Genomic DNA, 24,206 nt, shown 5'->3' with positions numbered 1-24,206 from the left:
AACCGATGGCTAGATGGCTCCTAGCTTAACCATTCCACTGAGTACATTCTCAGGGGACACTGGGAACATATTTCCTGAAAACTTCAAACGGTTTATGACTTTACCCTTATCCAGTTCCTCTTCCCTGAGATCAATTATTTCGTGCTCCCCACACTCCACAGTGTCGACTGACTTAAGCTATACTACTCTGGAGGTACGCACCAGTGTCGCCCTTGGCATCGGTTACTTAACCTCATCTCTGTGAGGCGCACAGTACTACTAACTACTTCAGAGAACTGTTATAGGTTTTAAATAAGTTACTACACATAAGGCACTTAGAACAGCACAGGGCACACAGTAGGCCCTAAATGGATGCAAACTATAATCACATTTGTTTTTCTGTTTTCACTTTATCTTTTGGAATTTGTCTCTGATTTTTCCTTAGATGGGGTTTCTTTCCCCTTTGCTTCTAGGCTGGGTTCACCCTGCTTCTTATTTACTCATTCTCCAAGGTAAGCTACGGCAGTTGGAGGCACCATGACACTGTGACTGAGGGCCTAGAATTGAAACCAGAGTATCTGGTCTCGAATTCAGACTGATTTCAAAGCTCTGGGATACTGTGCAAATAACTCGATCTCTTTGTGCTTTGGTTTCTTTATCTATTAAGTGCGGACAATAATAGTATCTATTTCATAAGGCTGTTGCGAGGCTTAAAAGTATCAGTGTACTTAAAACTGTTAGGACAGTGCCTGGCATACAGTAAGTGATATGTAAGTACTGATTGCTGCTATACTGTTCTTACTTTTACTCCATCAATTTAATTACTACCTCTCTGCTGACGTCTCTCACATATCTCTTGCCATTCCAGATCTTTATTTTGAATTTTATATTCCTGAACATACATTTACCAAAGGAAAGCTCCAACTAAGGAAAGCTCCAACTAAATGCTTTACAGGAGATCCCAGTTCAACATGGCCAGAAACGAACTCAACGTCTTCCTCCTACACCTTCTATCCCTCCCTGTAGATCATGTTACCACACCAGCAACTACACAAATACCCAAACCAAGAACATGTGAATCATTTCTGATTGCAGTCTTTTATCTCAAAAATTAAATGCACTCCATGTTATCTCATAAAAATGAAAACTGTCTTTCCCCCCTACTACCAGTGTTTAGTTCCAGTCAAAAATCTTCCACTTGACAAGTGAAATACCCTCTTTTTTTTTTTTTTAAGATTTTATTTATTCATTTGACAGAGAGAGAGACAGCCAGAGAGAGAGATGGAACACAGCAGGGGGAGTGGGAGAGGAAGAAGCAGGCTCCCAGCGGAGAAGCCTGATATGGGGCTCGATCCCAGAATGCTGGGATCACACCCTGAGCCAAAGGCAGATGCTTAAGGACTGAGCCACCCAGGCGGCCCAGAGAAATACCCTCTTACATAATCTTTTTGACACCTGCTTATCCTCAAAGCCTCTATGCAAGTTTCCAGAGTGATGTGTCTAAACAGTTGTCTAAGTTGTTCTCATGGTTTATAAATAAAGTGAAGTGGTCCCTTGATCTAGCCACTCATTTCTGCTTCCTCATTTCCGGCCACGGATCTACACATACCATGTTGTTTTCTCGTCCCCACACATGTGCTTATCGCCTTTTCTGGTAGTTAACTTCTACTCATCCAGGAAGACATGACTCATGTGTCACCTGTGCCTTGAATCTCTTCCTGACCGTCCGTCATTCAACCTCCACACCCAACCTGTTGGTGGACACTTCTCTTTTTTTGAAGTTTCAACACAGCTTTAATGAACAGAATATATTAGAATTATCTGTTTACATTCTTGTTTTCACTCTAAGACTATAGGCTTCTAAAGGGCTAAGGCTATGATTTACACACGACCTACTAATGTACTCTCTGAGTATTTATTGTCTTCAAAACACTAACTGCAGACATTTAAACAGAGACCAGACCAGAAGGTTGAAAAAGTATTCCACCTGAGAAGTTAAACAGCCTTCACGATTCTCAATAAGAACAGACAGCATATGCAAATTACATTGTTGTTATGTGTTTGAGGCAGTCACATGCACATTATTTGACCTTGAAGGTAAAGGGCACATACAGAATTAATGCTGTATCAGTGAACATAAAGATTTATGTCCCTATCATCTCAGTGATCACCTGCTTCTGCCTTTCTCCCCACCTCCACATACTATATTCTTAATAGATCCTTTTACAACCAAATTTTGATCATGTCATGGCTCTTCTGGAAACTACCCAATGGTTATCCACTTAATTCAGAGCAAACACCAAAGCCCTTTAGAAGGGCCTACAAAGCCCTGCATGGGCTGGCCCTTTCTCTCACTCTTTGACTCACAGTTTATTAGTGTCCCATTGCTCATTCCCTTCCAGTCACACCACCCTTCACTCTAGTGTTCCTTGCATATATCTGATGCACTCCCATCTTAAGGGCCTTCATTTACATCTACTGTTCTCACTCTCCAGAAAGTTCTCCAACACTAGCATACGGCCTACTACCTCAGTTCTTTCAAGTCCTTTTCAAATGTCACTGAGTTGGTGACCCTCTTAGTAAGACTCTCCATGAACATCCCTTTAAAACTGCAATCTCTCCCTGTAATCTCTCTTGTACTTTTCTTCTCATCATCATCTGATACATTAAATATGGTTCTTATATTTAGTTGTACTATTATTTTCACTAACACCATCATCTTCCTCTGTTCCCCAAAATACAGGTTCTATGAAAACAGGTCCTCAATAGATAAGTTGCAAAAGAATTAATGAAGCATTATTTTGGTTAAAAACCCAAGAAAACAAGGTAGAGTGCTCTTGGTTTTCTATCTACATAGGCTGAAATGAGAGAAAACATTTAATTTGATACAGAATCCTTCTTCTACTCTCAGAAAGTAGAAGCCTGAAAGGGCAACTGAGAATGGAAACACACTGATATATACCTTGTATAATAAGGATTCACGGTATCAGGGCTTAGAGTGGGAACTGTTCAAATTACTGGCGGTTCTTAACTACTTTTCTTGCCCACAAGGCTTCAGCAGCATGCTTCACTGAAGTCTGATGAAAAGAATATAGATAAGAATCAAGCAGCTATCAGGACCATTTTTCAGAAGTCAAATTCCCGAACTTCGGCTATAAATGGTTTTCTATTTGCTACATGTCCCAAAGCATCTGAAACTGTATTTAGGGTTCCGATTTCAGAAGGCTGTGTGGTTTAGTAGAGAGAACACAGACACGTGGATTTGAGTCGACTTTGCTAGCTGTCAGTAACCAGGGAAGTTATTAAACATTCTGTGTCTCAATTATGTCACCTATAAATCATGTTTTAGAATGAAATGGTATATTCTATAATATGCACACAGCAAAATCCTCAGTACTTAGATAATGAAAACACATGAAGCAGCTCAGCTTTGGAGTCAGGAATATCTGAGTTCACACCTTGAGTCTGTCACAGACTGTCGTCCACATTCGTAAGAAGAGGTCCACGACCTCGAATGTGCATCTGTGAGATGTGAGAACAGTGAGGTAAGGCCCCTACCACTGCTGTGGTTTCTCTGTGTGGCAGACGCACAGTGAAGAACAGCCTCACCTATAAAGTCCCCTCGATTAAAATCCTGCCCGTCCGGCTATCACGAGAAGTGACGCACACCCGAACTGAGCCCACTGAGCCGAGGGAAAATACTCGCTTAAGAATTACCTGCAAACCAGCTTCCAAAAAAACATTTACGGAATTAGTAAAATGTACAGAGATTGTGTTTCATACGTGGTATTTAAGAAAGCAGGAGACCATAAAGTGCCTATTCCAGAGAAGAGCAGTAACCCAGTTGAGAAACTAGATAACTGAATTTACAGATGCTTCCTAGCAATTCAGCTACAAAACATTTCAAAAGCTTTATCTGAGCAAAATGTTATTCACCTGAATATGTGGTTTCCAGAGAACTCCAGGGAGCTGAGTTTGGATTTGCAGGCAAAAGTCCCAGACTCAAAAATGTGTGTGTGTGTGTGTGACAATCAAAATTTTTTACAAAGGCTATGGTCTGACTACAAATCAATGACTTACGGCTTGAAGTGTCTGTGATGAATCTTGCTGGCTACTGTCAGGGGGACTCTAAAAGCATTTCATACGAGGTAAGAAATGTACTTGAGTAGATGAACTTCAATATCTTATACAATGGTCAAGATTTGATAATAAAATAATTCTCTGTCCAAAGTAACTATAATAAAATGATCTTAAAAAAAAAAAAAACTCTAAAAGCTCCAAAAAAGACTCTAAAAGGACTTTAAAACAAACTCAAAAGGACACACAAAGTCATTCTGTTCTGTGCGTTCAGCAAACACACTTTTTTTTAAAGTCAGCAATTCGGTGTTTTCTTCTAGATTGTGACTAAATCAATATATATCGCTATGTCTATAGAAACCAAGGACTGTATGATGCTGACACCGAATGCATGGAGCAAATTCAAAATTTCAAGTATCAGTAAATGTATCAGTCATGGAAATGTGAAAAACAGAAACTAAAATTTGGGGAAAGGAGAAGCAGATTATATCAACAATAGGAGAAAGAAGCTTATAACTGAACACTGATGGATGCAGCATGTCAAAATGATTTGGTAAAGATTTCCAAATGAGGCAGATTATAGTGACTTCCAAATTAGAACCAGAACACAGTGAGGGAAGAAAACCACTGATGAAAGAATGACTTCTCTGTCTTCTGAAGCCATTCAATGAGAGGAGCTATAGAATATTCCCAGGTCCTCTCCTGCCAAGTGAGTTATGACGGAATTTAAAAATCAATTTCACATCAGATTTGTGGAATGGAAAATACTTTAGTACTAAATCAACAATGTACTTTAGTGCAATATGCTGTAACCTTTTTGGACACATGTTTATTCTTATGACGTCATGAAAATTTAGGAGAATTTTCCTGTCCTTGATTGCCTTTCTAGATTATCTCTAACAGCCTTGTTGAATGCCTTCCTCTCTAATAACTATTCCAGGAACCTAGGATTTACAAATTTAATCCTCTCCCAGAATATACTGTATGATTTTGGACCAAAAATATGCTGCATTTTTAGTTTCACAATAGGCTAGGGAAAAAAAGGCCTAAAAAGTCAGTGGGCTCTACATTTGGAATCTATAGTTGATGGCTTCATTGATTCCCTCTCTACCCACTGTGTACCTACTAGCTCTTCCCTGGGTCTTAAAGCAGGCGTCTAACATTTCTTTCCCTTACTCAATTTGCAACATTCTTTTTACCAAGAAACATTTGCTAGCAGTCACCAAGATCTATTTCCCTTTAAACCAAATTTCATTCTTTCTATTTTTATAAATCCACTTTTGTGAAAACTGAGTTCAAAGCCCACATTAGCATCCATAATGTTTTACCTGCCTTTACTAACTGCTTCATGCCCTTGACCTTGGCCAATATACAACCAGATCCCTAGACTCTCATAAAAAGATCATCCAGTAACTGCCTCCAGGCTATCCCTTCTGTGTGCTTTAAATGCTTCCTATTCTTCCATCTATAAAAGAAGCACAAGTGATTTCTCCTTCATATTTAGATGATAATAGAAATATAATCTCCACCAATAAATCTACTTAAAAGCACAAACAAACCTTTGTTTGCCTTTCTTTTGTTCCCAAGGGCACTAACGGAACCCCTGTGGCAATGTTTCATATATGACTCAACTGCTTTATCAAAAGATTGGCTTAATGTTGCTGCTGTTGTTTTAACTCTATTTAATCTATATGTCTAAGGTAAATGTGTTAATGGTGGTTAAATTTGTTATTTTTCTAGAACATTGCCTTGGGTGATATAATTTAAGACAATCATTTTGACAACATGATATTAAAATCATGAAGCTATGAGTACCTACTGAATAAAAATCCAATTTTTGGAATCCAAATTTATATATACACACATACATGCACATATAATTTATGTGTATATATGTATTTTGTATTTAATTTTTGCATATATATTTTATATATGTATATATTTATGTCTTTATATGTATATTTATACATATAAAAATTTATATGCAGATTTTTATAGCACATATAAATTATATATATAGAAATCTGTGTGTATTTAAAATTTTTTATATATATAAATCACACATAATAAATCCACTTTTTAAATAACACACGTATAGCACAATAGACTGATTTTTAAACACCAAATAAATCATCATCCATTTACTAATCACACACCATATGCAAGACAGCACGGCATGAATGTGCAGCTATGAATTACCTCCTCTTTTCTTGCTTCCCGTCCTTTCTGTACAAACCAGATAACTTCTGCTTGCAAAGATCGTGGAGTACATTCCAGCAAAGTACTGTTGTTCTCTATGCCGTAGGCCAGTCGCTCTTCAGTCTTATCCAAAGCATCCCCTACAATATAAACATTAACCTTAAGACTTTGATATTTATCAGTAAAGAGTATTTTAAAAAGATTTTATTTATTTATTTGCCAGAGAGAGAGAGAGAGAGAGAGACAGAGACAGAGCACAAGCAGGGGGAGCAGGTGGCACAGAGAGAAGCAGGCTTCCCGCTGAGTAAGGAGCCGGATGTGGGGCTCCAACCCTAGGATCATGACCTGAGCCGAAAGCAGACGCCTAACTGACTGAGCCACTCTGGCGTTACAGAAAATAATATTTCTAAGAGATTCTTCATTTAGATTCCTGCTGCAAAGTGAGCATCCTTCATGACTTACTACTAATTTCTATGCAGGGTCGTTTAAAGGAGATATTTAGAGACAGTGGCGTACCAAAACCTAGGCTTTAAAAGGTACTGCAGGCTATGGAGAGGACCAGAAAGAAATAAATGGGAGTGTGGGTCCAAAGGGCAGGACAGTCAGGACAGTAAGAAGGTGCATCAGTGTTAAATGCATGGAAAATCAGCAACGATATCCACCAACAGAGCAGGCAAGAGAAGGTGGGCACCAAACATTCAAGTAAGACGTAAATTCATGGTTACAAAACAAAAGCACAAAGCAGAAATCAAGGTGATATGGTGCTACATAAACACCAGTGTGAGTGAGATCTTGTCAAGGGACTGCACTTATCCAATTACTGGGTTCCTACAGTAAGAAAAGGGTACAAAACTGAACTACAGACTTCTGATCCAGAGCTTGATTATAATCCATAGCTTGGCCCAGAGAGGCTCTCACTGGACTTGAACTCAAATTTGCATACAGGCTAATCCACTTAACTGCAGTGGGGAATAAAAGCAAGTGGTTGGGGCCCCTGGGTGGCTCCAGTCAGTTAAGTGGCTGCCTTCGGCTCAGGTCATGATCCCAGGGTCCCGGGGTTCCAGGTTCGAGCCCCACATGGGGCTCTCTGCTCTGCCTCTGCCCCTCCTCCAGCTTGTGCTCTTGCTCGCTATTTCTCAAATAAATAAATAAAATCTTAAAAAAAAAAAAAAGTAGATGTATTCATTGTTGTTTCAACCATTATCAAATTCAGTAACTAGAACCTGGGATTTTTTCCCTTGTGCCTGAGTCCTCCTCACTTTCAAAACTGACACTTAAATTCTCCTAGATTAAGATCCTGCTTTCCTTTAGCCAATGTTCTCTGAGGCTTATGTCCTGCACCAAATGCTCAGTCAGCCTTGGGTCTAGTGAACTGATGCTGTGCAACTGTGGATCGTACATAAGCACTCCTGGTCTCCTAGTCACGATGCTTCATTTCCCTGGTACCTCCTTGTGAAACTGGGGACACCAATCGCAGCCAGTTCCAAACACCAACATGGTGTGAAGAGTCAGGACCATGGTCTTCTGTGTTATGTGACTTCCTTACATTTGCTGAAGCTGAAATCTCCTTTCATCCTCTACCCATCAGACCGCTTACTCACATCTGCTCCATTAACTGGAGCTCTCGGCTTCCCTACTCTTGTGGAAGACTTAAGGTTTTTCACTTTATTCTACCCCAGAGCTCAGTGGCGGACTTGTTACAAATTTGATCACCCTTGATAAGATTGCCATAGGTCGCATAACATCGTGAAGGTATTTCTGGTGCTGAGATGAGGAGAGAAGTCCTACAAATCACGGTGGCATCTTGTTCTAAGATCCCCCTCTTCTGAGGTCTAATAGTAATTCTTCATGGTGGTATACAGAACTAATTTTCCCAATTAATGGAAAATTATAAGTCCACGTATAATTAAAACTTTGGTGTTAAAATCCATAAAATTTTAGCTACGTTGAAGGAAAAAAAGAACACTTTCAAGCAACATTGTTCTAGTTTATATCAACCACAAAGAAAACAAGGACCCTTTTAAGAGGTCTGCAGCTTATCTTCACTGTACACCCCGAGTAACCCACAGCAATTGATTTTCTCTGGATTACCGACGAACTGCTGTCCAAAGCATTGCTGAGCGGCGTTCCCGTGCCGAACATCTTGTCTGCGGAACCGCCTGCAAGAAAGTAGATGTATTTAGGAGATGGTCAGATTTCAATTTTCCAGACTTTAAAATGCAGCCAACTGCATTAAAGACTCAAGTAGTATTCTGCTACTGAAAAAAATTGATCTGTCATACAAAACAAGGATAAAATTCAAGTTTCATAGTCTCCCATATTTCCCCTGAATGTTATTCAATGGGTAAGATCTACATACAACTCTTCTTTAAGTGTTCACATAAGTTTGAATTCTGGATCCTGACATAATTTAAGAAAGCTCTCTTTATATTTTGTTTAAAAATCTAGTGCAGTAAGAATTCTTCTGTTTCAAATGGGTGTTTGGGGTGGTAAGGGAGGTGTGCAGGAATTGTGGGATTCAAGGCAGACTATTTATTGGAATAAAAATGATAAAACTCCTATATATAATGAGGTGCATGCAAAAAGTGTAAAAGTATTTGAATCCAAGTATTTTGCTCTATAGCCATGATAGTCACATAGTACACAGTTGGCAATAAAGAGAAACTAATAATGTATTCAACTTACTCTTTTATTCAGATACTATCTGTAGATATTATATGCCTCTATTCCATGTGATCGTGCGTTATACATACTTAACAGGTTGTATGGCAAGACTGCCTGTTAGATTTAGGATCACTTCTAGTGTGTTTTTATATTTTATAGCTTGCTTAGATATATAAATGAAAAATAACAACATTCTTCATCCATGGGAAAAAAAATCCTATAGTACAGATCTTGTTTTAAATTCGTAAGCACCTTTCTGAGAGGATTAGACAACAGAAATTATCATTATTAGCACTGAAATTCTAAGATCAAAATCTTCAGCATATTAATTCAGATTAGAGATAAAAATAGAAGTATTACATAAAGGCAGAAAATACCCCTTGCTTTTCTAAATCATGGCATTTCTTCAAGATTGAGGAAAAAACAGAAGGCAAAGCAGAAGTTTCACCCCAGAGAGAGATGGCGAGGCTTCCAAAGTGACAATGAAATGCTTTAACCATATGCAATGATAAAATCTGGAAAAGGGACCCAGATTCAAATTCCAATGCCATCACTCACGTGCCGTCTGATCTCATACATATCTTCTCTCTTGCTTGGTTCTTTCTGTCCTCCTTTGTAAAATAAAGTTGGTCTAATGGACATCTAAAATTTATCCTAGTCTCAATTTTTTTTTTTCATTCTAGGCTCTCCTAATTGCCTCCAAATAATGATAATGGAACATCATTTCAAGAGATGGAATGCTCTCTCACATGTGAGTTCACATCCTAGTTAACAGCTCAATACTTAAAAAAACAATGGTTTAAGTATTTCCTTGTACTGAAAGCTAGGGCAGATGCATATTTGCAATAAATTTTTAGAATTATGACCTATGTGAAAAGCTTGGTTTTTTAAAATACAGAGATTGTAGATTTGAAGACTTTAGAAACCTGGGATTTTATTAAGTTCAGATTGAAGCTGCTGTATGAATCAATCTATTGGGTTAAATTGAAAAAAGAATGACAAAAAAGGAGCAAAAATAAAAACTTTTATGCTCCTATATTATTTTATACTAGCATGTGCACAGCTATATAGAACTGACAGCAGCTCTAGATGCGAAGTAAACTGCTCTGTGGATTCCTTACTTCACTAAGTATTGCACTGGTATTGGGAATCCAGTCTGCTGAGCAGTGAATAATGGAGCAGGGGTAAATCAAGGAAATGGGGAACAGTTTCTACTCTGCAGAAAGGTTCTATCAGGTTTATTACACGAGTGATGTGAGAATAAAGGGAGGTGCAATCAGATAATTCTAGGTACGCGATGTGAATAATAACGCAAAATTTTGCAATGTGAATAATAACGCAAAGACTGTGTTGAAAATCATGAAAACATGCATTTAAAAAGAATGCTATCCCATCCCCCAAGGTTTCAGTTCATTTTATACTATCTTTGTGTAACTGTCCTTATCTCGGCATTTTAAAAAGACTATAAATGTTCACGAGTTTGAGAAAGGTTAATCAAAGTTGCCTTTTATTCTCAAAGTTGTCTCTTTTTCTTCTATCTCTTGCTACTTAGAAACTTTTTAAGAGAACACCGGAAATAGACAAAATACAAGAGCCAGGGGAAGTAAAAGACTTAGCTCTATAAATTATAGTGTATTTTGGAAGACTATTTTAAACAAGTGGGTTTGGATTGCGAATTAATGTTTTTCCTCTGTTGACTCATTTTCACTCTGTGAACAGAAAAGTATTTATTTTAATGACCAGTTTTCAATTTCTGCTGCTAGTCAGGTCTGAAGAAAAAATGATCTGCTGTAAAAGCAAACTATTTTCTCCTCATGTGCTGGAACCCATCCAAAAAGTTCTCCTCCAGGGGTGGGTGATGGTTCAAAAGAATCTGACCCCACTGAAAGATCTCCATTACATGTCACTCAACTGAACTCATTCATTTATGAGCACCACTCCTGACTTGAGCACTGCGCTCCTTCCTAAGATCTTGCTCATTCGTTCGACTTTTACTAAATAACGTTTTGTCCACCCTTTATAAATGTATTATCAAGCCTGTGGATGTATACTTTAATAAGAAGCATCATGGATCAAGAAGTATTTAGCTATGGGAACTGTTCAGTTAGAATTCATCACCCCTATTGCGTACCTAAAACAAAACCTTGTTATTCATAAGTATTCGATACACGGCTTGCAAACATTGTTATTGTTGCTAATAACAAAATAATTCATTTAATTATTTTGGATGAAATTACCTTTCCACCCTTAGAACTAGCTACTTTACTCCGGAACTACATGGTTTTCCCCGAACATTTTATGCCTTTTGTACAATTTCCTTTAACTGGAACTTCTTATATTTCTACCTACGAGACTGAGCTCAAAGGTTGGGTTGTTTTGAGAATTAAATAATGTATAATGTGTACAGTGCTTAGTCCAGTACCTTATATGTAGTAAGTGCTCAGCAGTCACCTACTATCATCCTTATTTACAATTACATTTTCCACTTTAGGTTCTGATTTCGTATAGCCAGGGAGTATTGACCGCTTCTTCATCCTCCTTGCACCTTGTACAGCAGCTGGCATAATGGGTGAATAAATCACTGAACAGTATTTTTACATAGTAACATGGCCATATTCTTCCAGAGGTATTTTTAAATATCAACAAGGATTTGTACAAAATCAATTTGCTTGATTCTTGAAAACAGTTGGTGAGTTATTTAGTTAACAAGTATCCTCTCAAAGGATCTTTTCACTATTCGCCTATTACATACTTTAAGTTCTCACTGGTAAGAACGTCAAATTAGCTAACATCAAATTAACGCAGGTTCTGAATGAGTGACTTTTTTAAAAATGAGGTTCTACTACCAATGTGAACTTATAAAAATAATAACTATAGTAAGGTGGGTTAAATTATATTTTAAAAACAGTTTGAAGTAACCCAGAGTGGAAGAGTAAAAATAATTGAATTAATAAAAACTTAATTTTCAGTAAGGAAACTGTATATAGTTCTATGTTTTTGCTTTATATTGTCTTTGGTCACTTTACTAGGAGAAAAAAATAAATGCTTCTTCTCTTATAAATAAAAATATTTTCCTTTATGTTTTCCCACAAAGAACGCACAATTTCATATGGCTTGAGTGAAGAAATATCTCCATCCCTCAAAATACTTTCCGGACCTCAACATCTCCTGTTCAAAGAATCCTGAGATTTACCTTCTCTTACAAGTGGCAGTGATCTCGCTGAATTGTACACATTAGAGTTTGGAGGTCTCTAAGTACCTTTCATTTGTGTTGAATTAAATCACACGTTTCATTAATTATACAGGTCATACATTTGCCTAGGAGTTAAAATATTCACTTTCAAAATGAAATAAATGAAGACCAGCTGGTTGAGAGGACATGGGGCATATGCAGGATGTATTTTAGAATTTATTTATTTATTTTTCTTTCAAGTCTTTGACTCCCTCATGTGCGGTGGCTTGACATTTCCACATTTTAAGTTTATCTAAACTGGTTCCATGTCTTGCAGCAAAAGTGGCAGGAGGGGGAAGAATTGATTCAAACATGGGTTAAAAAAAACAACAACAACAATAAAAACTCTAATCTCTACCCAATAACTGATAGGAGTTATTTTCAAGGAAAATTCAACTTTCAAAGCTTATATTATGAACAAAGTATGACTACGATGGCTTATTTAAACAAAACTAACATGGTTATTTTCATGGGATGTGTGCAGAAAGAAAAATATTTTAAAAAGTGCTATGGCTTTTCTAAACAAGGGAAATAATCCATTGAGGCCTCTCTCACCTCTTTGCCTGGGTGCCTGTCGGGTAATACCGGGAACAGGATATGCCATCCCAGGCACAGTAAGGGTCTCGGGCCAGGCAGCAGTCGGCACAAGCACTTCCATACATGTCACACTGATGGAATCTGACTTGGGCCACGGCAGAAGCAGATCCAATATACAGCTGTTGCTGGAGACATCAAAGAGAGAGGCCACTAACAGACAGGGACAGAACGCTCACGGAAATTCACATTTATACACAATCACTTCTGTGACTGTTCACTTAAATTACTGCAGTTTCTCAGGATGGGTAACGGAACACTGGTACTTTCATTTCTCTAAGATCTGAAATACTTTTATAGGCCTGGATGCCCAAGTAACAAAACTGCTACACTGAGCTTGACAAAAATCTCAAGAAGTTGACTGCTCTTTTGTTACATAAATAGAAAGCCTCTTTCGTCATTTAACACAGTAGATCTTTTTAAAAGAACTTTAGGGATGCCCAAGAACAGACTGAATATGTAAATGGTCTTCTGTTGTTGTTGTTGCACTTTTTAAACTGAGATACAATTGACAAATAACACTATATTAGTTTCAGGTGTATAACATAAGGATTCAACATTTGTTTGTATTGTGAAATGATCACCACAATAAGTCCAGTTGACATTCCTCAACACATAGGTAGAATTGTTTTTTGTGCTCTCTCAGCAACTTTCAAACATACATTAGGGTATCATTAGCTATAATCACCATGCCGTACATTATATTCCCAGGTCTTCCTTTATAACTGGAAGTTTGTACCTTTTGATCCTGTCCACCCGTTTCGCCCACCTCCCACCCCTTGCCTCTGGCAACTGCCAAACTGTTCTCTGCAAAAAAACAAACTCGTTCTTTTTGTTGTGTTTGTTTCAATTTCACACATCAGTGAGTTTATATGGTATTTGTCTTTTCTTATTTCACTCAGTATAATGCTCTCAAGGCCCACCCATGTTGTCACAAATGGAAGGATTTCCTTCTTTTTGTGGCTGAATAATATTCCACTGTACACATATGTCACATTTTCTCTATCCATTCATCCACTGATGGGCACTTAGGTTGTTTCCATGTCTTAGCCATTGTAAATGATACCACAATAAATGTGGGTACAGGTATCTTTCAGAGTTAGTGGTTTGTTTCCTTTGGATACATACCCAGAAATGAAATTGTTTAATCATAAGTTCTATTTTTAATACACTGAGGAAACTGTAATGTTTTCCATATTGGCTGCACCAATTTACATTCCCACCAATAGTGCACACTAACATGTAACATTTAAAAGAGTGATACAGATATATACATAGATTGAGGGAATAAACTGTAAGATACATTGTTAAGTAAAAACAGTAAGTAGCAGAACAATTAACATTACACGTTTCTGTTTGCCTAAACAGAAATAGTTATTTATAAATAAATTTGAGATACTATATGCAACAACTATTTCTGGAGAAATTTGCACCAGAAACTGGTTCTAGTGAAGTGGAGAGGAGGTCTATGTTTCACTGCACACTCTTGTGTTACGATCATTTACCGTTAGTTTTGCAAAAACTTCTAACAAAAAAATTACAGAATAACATCCTATCATGATTATAGAAGTAAATCTACTCTTATTCCTTCCTCTAATAATAGAAAAATAAATCTATTACATGTAAGTCGCTATATAGTTGTAGCAGAATAAAACTGTAACTTGTTCATGTATAAGCACATCTACTTCTGCTCTTTATCCTGGACCTTGACTCACATATACATATGTACACACGCACATACACACAAACTTACTCTCTTTGAAGAAATCTCCATAGAAATAATAGGAACAGGATTCTGAAAAAAAAGTTTTTTAAGTTTTTAAAGAAACACAGGAACATACTTTAATATGGTTGTAAATCATCTGAACTCATATTAGGTATATGACTAGTTCTATGCTAGCCTATAGCTTTCATTTTAGCAAATTAATAGGAACATATAATTACACTAAAATATAGCTTTCTTTTAAAAACTCTCTTTAATGGAATAGGACAGATAAGTAAGATGAAAAAAGTAGTGAGTAATCTAAATAGCTTACCATTTGTTTCTGAAATATAACTTGTATTTGCATTTGAATATTACTCAAGCTTTGGAAACTCAAGTATCTCTAAATAAATGGTCGATCACAGCGTTCTTTCTTATGAAGTATTTGAACCATTAGAAGTGAAAGTTATGTTTCTGAATAGGTGATATTGTTAACAAACCGCGTGACTTTAATTGTTTAAATACAAGCCTAAATAAAATACTTTTTCTGTTGGAATTATCATGGTCAATCAATATGAACCCAGGATGCTTTGAGCAAGATGAGTAACTTGATTGTCTTCAAATTGCAACAGAGGAAGGATGATCTATAACACAGCTTTGAGAGCCTGTTATTCTAGGGCTGGTGATTAAGACTCAAGTGTCTCAAATGAGTACCACAAATTCAGATGGATTCTGCCAGTAGACAAGCAACAGGCAGGTGGGATCCACTCTGCGGATGATTATCCTTCAAAGAATTATTTTTTCAAAGAGAAAATTTGATCCCCTGTGTAAATATTTTTTTCAATATTTTCAACTACAGAACCCTTTATGCAGGCATGCACACCTCATTTATTCATTCCAGTGACGGTGTTTCTTAGGGTTGATATAAACAAAACACTGTGGCAGGTGCTCCTCATAGGGGAGTTATCATCCCTAATGTGAAATGAAATCTGACGCAGAAATCCAATATGCAAGATAAACAAAAACATAGCTGCCCTGGTTGAGATAGGAACGTGGTTAACTTCGGGTGTGGCTATGGGGAATCTAATCTCCAGGACAGCCAAGGTGAAACGAACTGTTTTTCATCAATAAAATATTTTCATACGTATCCATTACAAACATATACTACAGTCAATCTTCATAATTTGCAGACTTTTGTTTTGTTTTGTTTTACAACTTTGCTTACTTGCTAAACTTCATTTGTAATCCCACTATTAATACTTACAGTGTTCGTGGGCACATGCAGGCACATAGAGGTAATAAATTTTGGTTGCCCAACGAGTACAACCCCAGCTGAGATCAATGAATGCGACATTGTCTCCTTGTTTCAGCTCTTGTATTCTAAACAAGTGTCCTTTTCATGGTCTACTTAATGCCACAGTTTCCACATTCTTGTGCTTTTTATAGGCAATTCTGATGTTTAGAATGGCCTCTAAGCAAAGCGCTGAAGTGCAGTCTAGTGTTTCAAAGCTTCGAAAGGCTGTGATGTGTATTATGGGAAAATACATGTGTTAAGTAAGCTCTGTTTATGCATGCGTTATAATGCCGTGGATCATGAGCTTCACGTTAATCAACAACATAAACTAAATAAGGTGTCTTTCAATAAAAACACAAAAGGACCAATGTTATATACTGACCAGGTGACAAAAATGTTGTGACTAGAGACTCACAGGAACCTAACTGCGTGTGTCCCCTAGGAGCATTGGCCAGTATTCACTAATGTAGTGTTCACGGTGATTTTAAAGACCACACCTGCCACAAACATTGACACTTGAGTCTGTGTGTGTGTGTCTCTCTGTGTGTATGTATACATACAATTGTCATGTCTAACCTTTGCATTATCATTTTTTAGTTTTCTTTTTCAGTAAATTCTTTGTGGTAATAGATATGATAAAAAGCAATATATTTATCACAATGTCCACAACACGAAACCTACTGCTTTGTTTTAATTGACTATGTTGGTAGTACATTTGTAAAATGAGACTTTGCAATAATGATTCTAGAATTCATATGTGGTATGTGTTATTTCTTTAAATCACAGTTCATATACTGAAGTTCTTTTCATGCTAGCTGGGGAAATACTGGCCTTCTCATTTGAATAATCTACAATAATCACATAGATTTTAAACCATTTCTCACTTCAAATTCACTCTGAATTCACAACATACCCGTTAGAAAAAAAACTGACCTAACATCTTTCCTATTTACAACTCATTTGCAATTGTCTATAATACATAAATATTGGTGATTTCTTTTCTTTTCTTTTTTTTTTTTTTTACAAAAATACCTTGAATATCTGAAGTTCTTCTAGAATTACTTCTTCCATTGATTCTGTTTCTTGGTTATAAATCGTGATTACTTTCAGTACAATTCCATTATCTGTAAGAAAGGAAAAGAGATAAACCAGAAGCTTGTCACAATCTGGTTTCCAAAACAATTAAAAACCATGCAGGGACTATGAATTTGAATAAGCTTTGAGATTTAGATGCATGAAACAGATAATCATTGCTAGCTGAAGCAATATGACTACTTATATATGCATATTTTCAAAGAGTAAAAAAATAACTTTATATGCTTGGCTAAAAAATAAGACCAAATAACATGTAATTATTTTTCAAATAATCTGATTTGGAATTTCAGTTAAAGACTGAGAAATAAAAATGTACTTATATATAATGATATTTGATATCATATTATATATATACACACTTTTTTTTTTCCAAAAGATTATTTATTTATTTATTTATTTGACAGAGATAGAGACAGCCAGCGAGAGAGGGAACACAAGTAGGGGGAGTGGGAGAGGAAGAAGCAGGCTTCCAGCGGAGGAGCCCGACATGGGGCTCGATCCCAGAACGCCGGGATCACGCCCTGGGCCGAAGGCAGACGCTTAACGACTGAGCCACCCAGGTGCCCCGCCTATACACACTTTTAATACGAAAAATTCAAGTATCTACTACTGAGAAAAGAGTATAAGTACTCTTGCACTAATCGTCTGGATTCCATAATTATTAATAATTTTATAAATTTAAATTCATATTTCAAAATTCCACCAAATTTTTATTATACCTGATTTTATCAGCTTGGTCTTTTCAATAAAAAATTTAATAAGACACTAATTTGCCTGTAAGAATAATTTGATGCAGTGCTAAAATTTTACAGTTCAGAAAAAATTAGCACTTTGGAGGTAATGACCTAAGAATTATACGGTATTTAAGTAATTTGTTTAAAAATTATCAAATTTTGTGGTTGGGTTAATAAAATTTGTTTAAAATAAAACTAGTAACAATAACCCGTATAGTACATGAAAAGGAATACAAACTATAATTTTTAAGCCAAGAACACATAATAAACATTAAATTATTATATCACACAAAAAGCAAAGATGAATTTCAAATTATTAATTTGCAACTAGTGATTTGCAAGAAGGACTTTCTCTCCCTATATACAGTATTGTACATACACACATACACACACACATGCAGAAAAATAACTACAATTGGTGGGATTTTCCAATGTTGTACTCATCACACTTTCATCAAATATGTTCTTTTGTGCTGTAAAGCTATGGCTCAGTATAATGATATCTCTGAGTTAAACATCATTTACATGATAGCATAAGTATATATCTGATATTTCCGGAATTTTCTCAGACAGCTTTGGTCAATCTAATGAGAAAGTATTTCCAAAAACACTCCTGGATTGATATACTGTATATGACTGCTGCTTTCCAGGACACTGAAAAATAACATACCTTTTCCCAGGCTTAATTTATGCTTAGGTCTATCAAATATTCTTCTTGCTTATGGAACTTTAAAAAAAAAAAAAAAAGCTCTACTAGATGTCATTATGAGTGAATTCATGCATGACCAAGTAATTTTAAGTTTGTTAAAGAAATGTGATGCTTTGTTAATCTTGAATCCACAGTGCAGAGCACATTAACATGAACCTCGCAAAATAAGGATAAAAGATAGCCTACACCAGACATCAATTTCTGCAAATCAGATGAATGTTTCCTTACTTAAATCTTTGCTTTTTCAAAAAAGTATGAATGGAGAAGCCCAAGCACCAATACTAATATTATGTCCTGGCTCCTGATCTACATATATGCAATGTCTCTGTAGAATTATGTCTATGACTGAAGTTACATATGGTAGGATGCTTACTCTTCTAAATAGCAACTGCTGTAGCAATGACTATCATGCATATGAAAAAAAGAAAGAAATGATCATTTAAAAGGCTTTTTAGGGGCGCCTGGGTGGCACAGTCGTTAAGCGTCTGCCTTCAGTTCAGGGCGTGATCCTGGCGTTATGGGATCGAGCCCCGCATCAGGCTTCTCTGCTGGGAGCCTGCTTCTTCCTCTCCCACTCCCCCTGCTTGTGTTCCCTCTCTCGCTGGCTGTCTCTCTCTCTGTCAAATAAATAAATAAAATCTTTAAAAAAAATAATAAAAGGCTTTTTAAATGGCTATAGAATTTTAAAGTACTTGACGGAATTTGTTCTATATTACCCAGATGCTAAAAGATTCCAAGTTCTCTTCCACAAGCTAGATCTAATGTGTGGAATTAACTGAAGTTGTAGATTTATTTGAAAGTATCACTTTTTAGCATATTTATTATTTTGTTTCAGTAATGCAGGATATTATAGCTTTGCTCTAAAAGTTTACCTCCGTTACGAGTATCACTTGGCCTGTTTGGTACAAACGGTTGATTCTGATGGGGCCTGGTAAGAACTGTTGTGATGATAGATTTAGGTGAAGTTACTGTCCCAAGCGGTTTAGGAGCCCTTGAGACCTTACTGAACAGCCGAAGGCAGCAGTGGACCTGGAGGATGGACAGCACAGCCATCCTTGCTATGGTGGCCTCCTTCCTCGTCGAGAAGTTCTGCTTGGAACCAGTGTTTTTTATTAACATCAATTACTCAATCCTTCACTTACTCACTTGTTCAAAGATATGAAGTATTGACTGTGTATCAGGAATTATGCGCTGTAACTGCCCCAAATCCTCTCTTCCGTTGCAGGGAATAAGCAGTGTGCAAAATGGTCTACTGGATTAACAGATATGTTCGTAGGTTTTTAAAATACTAATAATGTTATTGATTTTAAGATTCAACATATATGTCTCAGTACTTTCTAATCTCTTTACCTGTCCCAATGAACAAGACATCGTATTGGCCATCCTCAGCTTCCACTCGATCTACTGCTATTTGTTTCAGGTTATATCTTCCATCTGTTTTTACCAGGATTGGTTTTTTATGGGCAGGTTTTATGGGCTGGTACATAAGTGGATGGCTTCTTGCAAATCGGATGGCATCATCAGGATAGTCCTTGGTGGTTCCGTATTTCCCACCATTCACTTTGCTGGCACACTGAAATACAAGTAGATAATTTTTTTTTCTGTCTTAAATCTAAAGAACACATTTATTATCAATTATGAAAACAATCAGGAAACTGGACATGTTCAATTAGTCAACTGCACTTAGAAATATCTACTAACCACATATTAGAGAAATAAAATCATTAGAGAAATAAAATGTGCATTAAAGACTGCAAAGAAAGACTGAATTATTCCAAACATGCAGCTCTAGAAAAACAAAGAAAGTAGTGAAATCTTGGAAAAATGAAGTACTAAATAATACTGGTAAAATTCAAGGGTGGTAAAAATGCATATTAACATAAATATTGTTATTGCCCCCGTTTTCTGAAATTTATTTTTTCACATTGTAAATTAACTTCCGAAGGTAAACAATGTTATTTTCATAGCAAAAAAAAAAAAAAAAAAAAAGCCTCTTTGTTGTGTTAAATCCCCCACCCTGGATTAAGGATCACAACTGCACAAGACAGTTTTCCTATTACTGAGACTAAGATAATAATGTGATGGTTCCAATGGACTCACTGACTATAGAATTTTAGTGCTGTAACAAAGAAACCTATATTACAATTCTGTTAGTGTTAATTAAGGACAAAAAAACCCTCTCTGTTCTGTAATCTGTATGAGTTTATATTATTTCTGTGTGGATTCAACACAATAAATTGAGAAATCGAGAAATATTTGCTATAACATGCCTGAATTCCTAAATCACTGATTCAAAAAATAAATGTTCAATAGCACCTCAGTTACTTCTTGGAATACCTTTAACTGTGTTGATTCATGCTCACTATTAAGCACTTCCTCATTTAGTATATTTCCCTCCAGAATCAGCAGCAATTGCATGATTATGTTGATAAAGAATTTTCCGCTTTCGGGTATAAATACAGTAGTGTAGTAATCAGATTCTGCAAAGAGGGCATTTTTAATGGTTTGTTTTAAAATTCAGGTCATGTTTCTTAATTTGGCCTGAATTTTTCACTGGAGAGTACTTACATGATACATAATTGGAAACACTCTGGCCCAGCCTGGAAGCAGTTCAGTAACCAGTCACTTCCTCCAAATCTCCTTTAATACCATGTGGTTTCAAGAAGCATTTCCAGCAAAGCCACAGGAGTGGGTTTTCTCCATTTAAATTGTAATTTCAATCAATAGAGTGAAATAAAGTATACTTTATGTCTTACTGGAAGTAATAATTTTAAGCTAGTGAGAATGATTGAAATGGTAAAGCTTTACACTTGTTAATGGAGGTAAGGTTTGTTTCCACTTTGGATTTTGGCTCGGCAAAAACGGTTCCTACTTCACTTCAAGTATTTGAGGAATCAGCACAGTGATGGGTTTTCACCAGCTGCTCAAAAGAGTGTAGACTTCGACTTGTACGACAAGTTAAATGTCTGTTCTCCATGGTCCATGAGCACATACAATGAGCCTACGTTTTGCCAACTTAGTTGTGCGCACAGGACACACGATACAAAACCAACATCGTTATCATCATCATCATTTTTAGATACATGTGTTAAGTAAAAGCACAGAAGTCTGCATGGCGAGTTAGGGAGAATCTCGGCAGCATGAGTGCACAGAGGCCAGTGGTAAAACTTCTGGAACTCTAGTGGCACTTTTGTATTGGCATTTTTCTTCTAGGAGCCAGCAAAGATACTGAATGAGATGCTAAGTATTCTGGCAAGGCAGAGAAAAAGCTTAATCCAGTTAAGCTAGAGTGAGAAGTAAGGAGAAAGTTTGGCCTAGGGAGCTGAGAGGCTGACTCAAATATTACAATGTAATTATTTGATAAGGTTCTTCCCCTTGGAAATTGCATGTGACACTAATTCTTCTGAAGAAGTGGAGGGATATGATGCTCTTTTTACTGGATGTGTCTGTGTTCACCAGTATCTTAAAAATACAATTTCAGTTGGGGTTACTTAGACAGCCAAAATATCAATGATAATATATACTTTATAATGCTAAGATGTACTCATCACAGACGTTTTCATTAAATAAAAAGCATACAACCAGATATAAGAAGGATTATTTCTTTACTGTACAAGTAATCAAGCATATTTTTGGGTGTAGAATTTCTTAATTGTTTAGTGGAAGTCTTCTAAAGCATCTGAAACACTGGACAAAATATTACTAAGAGAGCCTTTAAAAAAGAAGAATATTTTGTTAAATGCCTAAACTTACGGAACCAGGCCTTGGATAAGGGACTCTTCCTTCATAGAGTGACCAGTGGTATTCAGGTCCTTCCTTATGTGCATATGGTCCATTAAAGGCTTCCCGGATGCTAGACATGTGATAGACACATATTGCATGCCCTCTAAATATATTACTGGAAAAAAAATAGATAATTACTATTCTGGAACTGACTAGCTGAGCTAGTCACACCCTTCAGACTACAGAGAAAAGGATGAAGTCTTTTGGATAAAAAAGTTGCAATCTCTTAGATAAGGGATATTCTAGAAATATTAACTACTGCAATATTTTAAGTACTGGAACTCTAAAATTTACCATTGCTTTATCTTATTACAATAAACTGAAAATGATATTGTTAGACTAAGAAAAGTGACATCTGTCACCTCACTTTATTATCGCTAAATCTGACACCACGTTTTTATATTTTTATGAAGGAAAATATGGCCTGAATATTTGAAATGATTAATTCCCAAGTTGAATATTCATTTTAAGCTTTATCTCCTTGTATGTTGTTTCGTATTCACAGTAGACAGTGTTTGCCTAATCACTATGCTGTTAATACTGCTAATTCTGTTCAAATTTTACTTGATTTTTCAGTGTATATGATCAAATAACAAGTCTTATGAAACTTTGGGGCTTTGTTCCATTCTTTACCTTGGGGTCACAAAGGCATCAAGAAGCTTGCTGTATATCCCCTCCTCCCGTGACCTCCAGGCCACTGCAACTGTACCAGAGGGAAAAGAGGACTGGACTAAACTACATTAATTTGGGGGAAAATGACTTCAATTATATAAAACTCAGATTCTTTACCTCCAGAACTAGCAACAACTGAAATCTTTTTTTTTTTTTAATAAAAAGTTCTACTTCGAAGGATAAAGACAGCAGATGACTAACGATAGCAAGTTTCACTGGCAGCATTTGTGAGAAGATTCTGCGAAAGGACATTTTTAAGTGATTTGTTTTAAAAATATGGCCGTATTCCTTAATTTGGCATGATCTGAATGAATGCTAACATGTCCCCAGCTCCTGTGATAATCAAAATAATCAATGTTTGGGCAAGTGTTCCGCACAATGTGCAGGTCTTTCTAAATGTAGAAGTTCCTACACTTGGAGACACCTGTGGAACAGCGGTTATGTTACTGTCTTAGGACATCAATTCACACATTTTATAACACACCTTGAAGCAATTGGAAATGCCTACGATAGTGAGAAAACCAGAGATAGTCTCGCAACTGAAGTGGCAATAAACCTTTGATCACCATGCTACAAAAATCAACCTTTACGTCAGGTAACAGCTGGGAAGCCTTTTCCTCAGATTTAGGTATAAATTGAACAGTCAAAATTGAAATTATGGAAGAAAATAATGTGTTGTCTTTGAAATCTAGACAGATCCATTATGCTATCACTTCGAAAAGTAGCTTATAAACTGACCATACTAACCCACAGAGAACCTATTCTGGTTATCCTGTAGCTTTTATTATATAAAGCCATGGAATTAGAATGCGGTGTATAATTCTTCACTGGCATAAGAATAAAGATGAAGTTAAAAAAAAAAAGTCAGGGATTTTCCGTAGACTGTGACAACTACCAGTCTATATTCGCTACTTTACTTTGCATCAAGGAAGAACTGAGAGCAAAATTGTTTCCATGTTTCTCTGTTGAAGAAAAGGTCTCCCTATAATAGAACAATATTTATCGAAAGAACTTTATTATTTTTTTCAAAGTGAGCATAAGGAATCACCTGTTGAAAAAACAAACGAAAGCTTTGTGGAGAGACCCTGAGCAAACAAGGTAGACATGATTATGATATAGTTTACGACCAGTGCAATGCAAAAGAGGAAGGGAATTCGATCATTCTATCCCTGTCCAAAGAACTGAGGTATATTCTTCTTTTTTTTTTTTTTTAAGAATTATTTATTTGAGAGAGAGAGAGAGCAAGAGCAAGAGAGAGTAAGGGAAGGGGGATAGGGAGGGAAAGAATCTCAAGCAGACTCTGCGCTGAGAGCAGAGCCCAACACGGGGCTCCATCTCAAGACCCTAAGATCATGACTTGAGCCAAAATCAAGAGTTGGATACTTAGCCAACTGAGCCACCCAAGCAGCCCTAAGGTATATTCTTTATTTCTCATTCCAGTCATCTCACCCCCACTCTCCCCTATTTGGAAA

The 24,206-nt window shown here is 36.6% G+C and overlaps 1 protein-coding gene across 1 annotated transcript in view; it reads right to left on the bottom strand.

The window, feature by feature from the left end:
- Nucleotides 1-24,206, bottom strand: part of SEMA3E (semaphorin 3E) — a 251,646-nt gene that overhangs the window by 14,040 nt on the left and 213,400 nt on the right. Inside the window, exons 10-16 of the mRNA XM_008686187.2 lie at nucleotides 22,033-22,177; nucleotides 19,630-19,852; nucleotides 16,774-16,865; nucleotides 14,499-14,540; nucleotides 12,707-12,873; nucleotides 8,347-8,414; nucleotides 6,256-6,395 (exon numbers count right to left, since the gene is read on the bottom strand). Of these exons, the coding sequence (XP_008684409.1) occupies nucleotides 6,256-6,395; nucleotides 8,347-8,414; nucleotides 12,707-12,873; nucleotides 14,499-14,540; nucleotides 16,774-16,865; nucleotides 19,630-19,852; nucleotides 22,033-22,177 (877 nt within the window). The remainder of the gene's footprint in view (nucleotides 1-6,255; nucleotides 6,396-8,346; nucleotides 8,415-12,706; nucleotides 12,874-14,498; nucleotides 14,541-16,773; nucleotides 16,866-19,629; nucleotides 19,853-22,032; nucleotides 22,178-24,206) is intronic.

This window comes from Ursus maritimus, unplaced genomic scaffold (assembly GCF_017311325.1).
Source record: "Ursus maritimus isolate PB19 unplaced genomic scaffold, ASM1731132v1 scaffold_3, whole genome shotgun sequence".
Taxonomy (NCBI): Eukaryota; Metazoa; Chordata; class Mammalia; order Carnivora; family Ursidae; genus Ursus; species Ursus maritimus.
The sequence above is the reverse complement of the archived record's forward strand: the minus strand, read 5'-3'. Positions and strand labels throughout refer to the sequence as shown.